Consider the following 6,247-nt stretch of genomic DNA (forward strand, 5'->3'; position numbering starts at 1 on the left):
ACTTTGTTGAGTAAAAAGATTGAACATTATAAGAGATGAGGTTAACATTATGTTCAAACAATTTCAATCGAATAAATAACCTTCAATCTTCAACTCTCACTGAAAAATTTTAATCTGAAACAAGTGTTTAGTAGCAAGTTAAATGATAAAGAAGTTTTTTCCATGAATTCACTGATGGTCAAATGATTACGAAGGTTGATAAAGATTGTCTTTTGGGGTCATGGATTTTGAACCAGTAGGCCCAAGAAGTTCCAGAGAAAAGCTTTAAAATTGCAATTTTATTCCACTCTACTCTGCCTCTGATTCCATCTCCAAAAGGATAAAATTGTAGTTACAATCGGGTTGTTAAACAAAGCTATCAGTAGGGCCACTATGGGACTGCTGAGCAATGGTGGACACAACCTTTCTAGATTATATATAGCTTATTCTTATTCTAGTAATATCATTAATGTTTTAAGCATCGGGTGGCAAGAGTCCAAGATTTTTGGACACCAGGATGGTAAGAATTTGAATAGTTTTCATATGCCTTTTGGGAATTTTTATAGCTCTCAAGCTGATTCAATCTAATTGTGTGTTCATATATCAGGCTGATAATAAAGCATTTGTGAAGGTTCAACTTCACTCATTAAAGAATGGTGATAATGCAGTGGCAGATTTTGTGGATTGTAAAGGGAGACCTGCTCTCAAAGACAAGCACGGTGGAGTTCGAGCAACCATCTTTGTATATGGTAAACCAGTGTTCAAATGTATTTAGTAGTTTAGTGAGCGGAATTTGCATTTACTGTATAGACGTTTGTTTGCATTAATGGTTCGGATTATATTTTGTGAGATTGTATTATTTTTTCTAGTTCTGATAATGGATCATAGAGTGAAATCTGAAATATCGATAGAAATAAAAGTCTATACAGAAATATCTGGAAACGAAACTGTAATTTTAATGCATTCTGGACATCTTAGAAACTCTCTTAGTTAATAGCTATTTTTGTTTTGATTAATTCTAATCACTTCATTGTTGCAGTTATGGAGGGTTTTGAGAATATGGCATTCGTTGCTAATCCAGATTATAATTTATGATCTTTCATTGTTTTTTCTTGTTCTGATAATGGATCGTAGAATAAAATCTGAAATATTGATACAAACAAAAGTCTTTACAGAAAAATCTAGAAACTAAACTGTAATCTTGATATATTTTGAAAATCTTACAAACTCTCTTAGTTAATAGCTATTTTTGTTTTGACTAATTCTAATCACTTCATTGTCGCAGTTATGGAGGGTTTTGAAAATATGGCATTCGTTATTAATTCAGATTATATTTATGATCTTTCATTGTTTTTTCTTGTTCTGATAATAGATCATAGAATGAAATCTAAAATATTGATACAAACAGAAGTCTATACAGAAAAAAATCTAGAAACTAAACTGTAATCTTAATGTATTGTGGAAATATTAGAAACTCTCTTAGTTAATAGCTATTTTTGTTTTGACTAATTCTAATCACTTCATTGTTTTTGTTTTGACTAAAAGCATGGGTTTGATGAGCTCCTAATCACTTCATTGTTGCAGTTATGGAGGGTTTTGAGAATATGGCATTCGTTGCTAATGCAATCAATCTCTTCACATATTTTCATGGTGTTATGCACTACAACTTGGCTGATGCTTCTACCACGCTCACAAATCTAATGGGAACTTCCTTCTTACTAGCATTGTTTGGAGCCTTTCTATCCGATGCATACATTAACAGATTCAAGACCAACATTATTTTTGGTTCTGTAGAAGTAGTGGTAAGCAAATCAACCTCTCAGATTGATTAGTTCTTTTTGGTTTATACTTTTCATTTGTTTTTAAAGTAAGAGTCTACAACACAACAGTAATTTGTGAACTTCTTATCTCAAAATCTTTGATTTGAATCTACTTAAGTTTAATACATCATAATAATTAATTTCAATATATAGTAATAATAACTAATCTAGACTTTGACCTATTACCTATAAAAAAATGTTACATTTTTTCAAAATCACCACCATTAATGACAGCAATCACTTGCAGGGTTATATATTGCTGACTGTGCAAGCACACTTTCCCTCATTGAGGCCCAGTACTTGTGATATATTGAATCCAGCCATGAATTGTAAGCATGTTGGAGGAGGGAAAGCTGCCTTGCTTTACATGGGCTTGTATCTGATTGCTCTTGGGACTGGTGGGGTGAAAGCTGCGCTTCCATCCTTGGGGGCAAACCAGTTTGATGAGAAGGATCCCAAAGAGAGTAGGCTCATGTCCAGTTTCTTCAACTGGTTCTTTTTCAGCCTTTCAGTGGGGGCAAGCTTGGGAGTGACATTCATTGTTTGGGTTCAGAACAACAAAGGATGGGATTGGGGGTTTGGTATATGTACCTTGGCAGTTGCCCTTGGTATTTTTAGCCTCCTGTTTGGTATATCCACTTACAGGAACCAAGTGCCTAGTGGCAGTCCTCTCACTCGCATTCTACAGGTGAGTTGCGAGCTCTTATGATAGATCATAATCTTATGCACAATCTTGCCGAGAAGCATGAATATAATATCATAGATTGTAAGAATCTGTTATCATTAAGCTTTCATCAATTTAATCTAATCATGTAAGTTTTAATATGACTTGCTAGAAAACATTGTTTCAAATTTAGTTATATTCAATCCATTTCCTCCATAATTTCTAATAGTCAAAGTAAACAATCTATTTAAACTTTATGCATAGATCAAATAGACATGATAAATGCATGACAATTCAGTATTCCCTAAATCTGGCCAAGCCTCCTATTGTTGTTAACTATTTGCTTGGTGTTGCTTCTCAGGTGTTTGTGGCTGCAACTCGGAAGAGAAACCTTACACTTCCAGAGGAGGCAACAGAATTGTATGAAGTGAACGATAAAGAAGCAGCTTTAGATAAAGAGCTCTCACACACCCAACAGTTTAGGTAATTTTGTATATCTTAATTTGCATTTCATAAAACTTATGGATCTCAGTTCACTTCTAAATGGTTAAGTTTAATTCTAGATTAAAAAAGAGTGGCATGTCTTTTTAAACTAGTTTTTATTCTGACACTGTTATCAGCTAAGTCACAAGGTTCGAATTCGAATTCGAATTCGTCATTCATAAAATTTGGATGAAATTCAGCAAGGGTAAAAAATGGGAAAAAATTCGACATTAAATTAAACTTATATAAATTTATTTATTTTTTAACATAAGTAATATATCCACAAAATTGTGACAATAGTTTGACTATTGACATTGCTAGATAATTAAACAAAATAACTTAATATTATATCAAAATAAAATCATATTATTAGAAATAACACTATTATATTAAATATCATAATGTTTGGATGAAGTTCAGAAAGGGTAAAAATTAGCTGAAATTCGAACTTCATAGATAAATTTCAACGAATACTATGACTTAGGTTATCAGTAATTAATTTTGTAGTTCTTTTAGTCAAATTTATCGACTCATGTTTCACTAGTAGTGGTTCATTAAAATCTATTTCTCATGAACATGAATGGAACACTGACCATTCATTGGATCTAAGTGAAGCTCACAGATCTAAGTACTATTCCAGCTCGAGTTCGCTTAACTATAGAATTTCTTCTATAGTGAAACTCCCTCTGCTTGCAACCCCATTTGCAAAACCTTCACGAAGCATTGTGCCTTATGTACTATTCATTAGAAAGCCCCTTGAATTCATCAATTGATTAGTAGAAGATATGGATATATGCTGATTTACAAATAGTAACTGTTTATGGCAGATTTCTGGACAGGGCAGCCATAGTAAGGGAGAGCTCAGAGAAACCAGAGAGCCCATGGCAACTGTGCACCGTGACACAAGTGGAAGAAGCAAAGATCTTGGTCCGCATGCTCCCAATATTTGCGAGCACCATTTTGGTAGCCACATGCCTGGCCCAACTCCAAACATTCTCAGTGCAACAGGGGATGACAATGGACACCCACATAGGCTCAAGCTTTCACATTCCTCCCGCTTCTCTGGCCATAATCCCTCTTGCAATCTTGTTGATTCTCACCCCACTCTATGACCTAATCTTCGTCCCCTTTGCTAGACGAATCACGGGAAAAGAAGCCGGCATAACCCATCTCCAAAGAATCGGTGTAGGGCTCTTGCTCTCTGCATTGTCGATGGCGATTGCCGGAATAGTGGAAGTGAAGAGAAAAGCTGTAGCTCGAGAGCACAACATGTTAGATTCCAGAGATCCTCTGCCGTTGAGTGTTTTCTGGTTAGGTTTTCAGTATTTGGTCTTTGGGGTTGCAGATCTCTTCACCGTGGTGGGCTTAATGCATTTTTTCTACAGCCAAGCTCCTTCCGGCATGAAATCCTTGGCTACAGCTTTTTCATGGTGTTGTTTGGCTTTTGGCTACTTCCTCAGCACGGTTGTGGTGAATGTTGTGAACAGTGTCACAAGTAAGGTTACGGAAAGTGGGGGTTGGCTTCATGGAAACAATTTGAATCGGAACAATCTTAATCTCTTCTACTGGACTCTCTCCATTCTCAGCATTCTCAACTTCTTCAACTACCTCTACTGGTCTCGATGGTACAAATACAAGCCGATTAATCAACATCCGGACATTAAATCTTCTACCCAGAAGAGTGGCATGTGAGATCACTTGCAGGGTCTTCTTGAAAATATGATTTACAACGGCTCACTTTTTCCATTGTCGTTTTGTTTGTTAGATTTGTATTAAATTTCTCTGCGATGTGGTGTGAGCTGTAGATTCAGCCCCTGAGAAATTTGGATGGATTGAATCCTATGCAAGTTTTGGTGGATTAAATAATCCTTCTATTTGTAATAGATTAGTCTGGTTTAATATATATTTGTTTATGGTCGTATTTTATACGATGTAATTATTTTAATTGTAAAAAAAAAATCCGCTTCGCTCATTTTATTTGTAATACTTTCAAAAATTTGTGTGATGTTTTTTCGTCTGAAGTTTTGAGTTATGTAAGTGTATGTAGATGTCATCTGGTTTATATAGTGTATTACAATGATTTGAGTAAGTAGTTGTTCATTTCAATTACAAGTCTCCTTCGATAAAGTAGTCAAATGTAATCTCTAGTTTGTTAAATTTATCTAGTATCTCAAATCATCATCATCCTTTTTAAATTTGAAATGCATGATTTTATCTTATTGAAGGAGGGATGTTTTGTTTGGAATTGTAATGACTGGAGCCTCCACAACAAATGCCACATGAGCAACATACAAAAGACAAAAAAGCCAATCAACTAAGTCGAATGGTGAATCAAAATATAGACAAACAAATAATTTTCATTAAAAAATTGAAAGAAAAAGTGCATGGTTACAGCGACTTGTTGAATAGAGAACATTTGTCAGCAAGGAATATTGTCGACCACACTGTAAAAGCACTATCAAAACATCAAGATAAGATATAACATCAAATAATCAACAACAAATTTAACCAGCTTGTTAAAAACAACCACATCCAAAGAGAGACTTCAAACAAGTCATTGAAGTCGACATTAGCAAGAACTTAAGAATACTTCAACCATCTTGTCATGTATCAATGTATGACAATAATAATAGACTAAACTTAACTTACAAGGCATTCACAAGAGACATTGACTAGCATACATAAAATGTTGCTAGCAATATCTTTGAGCACTACATCGATTACAAAGGAGACATAGTACATACAAACATGCAAGTAGGTTCATTTATGCATATTCATTTCTTAAGCATAGAAAAAACACAAATCAACATTTATGCATGTACCTCTCCATAGGCAAACATAATCAATGCATTTCAAATTCAAATATTATTCACACACATAAAATGTGTGGAATCCAAGATTAAATCAACACACATTAGTAGATAACTACAAAGTCTAGTCATATATATGGCATCCTTTACCTAGATCCTTTGAATTTCATCTCTTTCGAAAAAATCCACTATAGTAAACATGGTCCATTACCATTTGACTATGGCCAATTATAAACATTAAACAACTTAGATAACATCCACAATGTAGCCATATTATTGTTGATTCAACATTAGGAAATACTTTTAGGTATTTGAGTAATACAATGTATTGGTTGGATGTATGTTTCTACCTAGGTTTTGTGGTACCAACAAACTTTGATTAGGCTTTTTGGCTTGGATTTTGAGCCTATGAATATCAATCTTCTATGATTGATCTGAACATATATTTAAAATATGGTAATATGTATCCTTTCATACTGCAAAATTTGGGT

At 34.2% G+C, this 6,247-nt stretch overlaps 1 protein-coding gene across 1 annotated transcript; it reads left to right on the top strand.

Moving 5' to 3' along the window:
* The first annotated feature begins 220 nt into the window (after positions 1 to 220).
* LOC149575151 (protein NRT1/ PTR FAMILY 4.5-like) lies at positions 221 to 4,872 on the top strand. The gene is made up of 6 exons (XM_089816002.1): positions 221 to 235; positions 587 to 728; positions 1,564 to 1,781; positions 2,047 to 2,487; positions 2,825 to 2,946; positions 3,774 to 4,872. Exons 1-6 carry the CDS (start codon positions 221 to 223, stop codon positions 4,636 to 4,638), a joined length of 1,803 nt encoding a protein of 600 aa, XP_089672128.1. The 3' UTR covers positions 4,639 to 4,872.
* The last annotated feature ends 1,375 nt before the right edge of the window (positions 4,873 to 6,247 follow it).

The sequence above is a fragment of the Cupressus sempervirens genome, chromosome 2 (genome assembly GCF_028749045.1).
Source record: "Cupressus sempervirens isolate cs-2001-9-10 chromosome 2, ASM2874904v1, whole genome shotgun sequence".
Classification (NCBI taxonomy): Eukaryota; Viridiplantae; Streptophyta; class Pinopsida; order Cupressales; family Cupressaceae; genus Cupressus; species Cupressus sempervirens.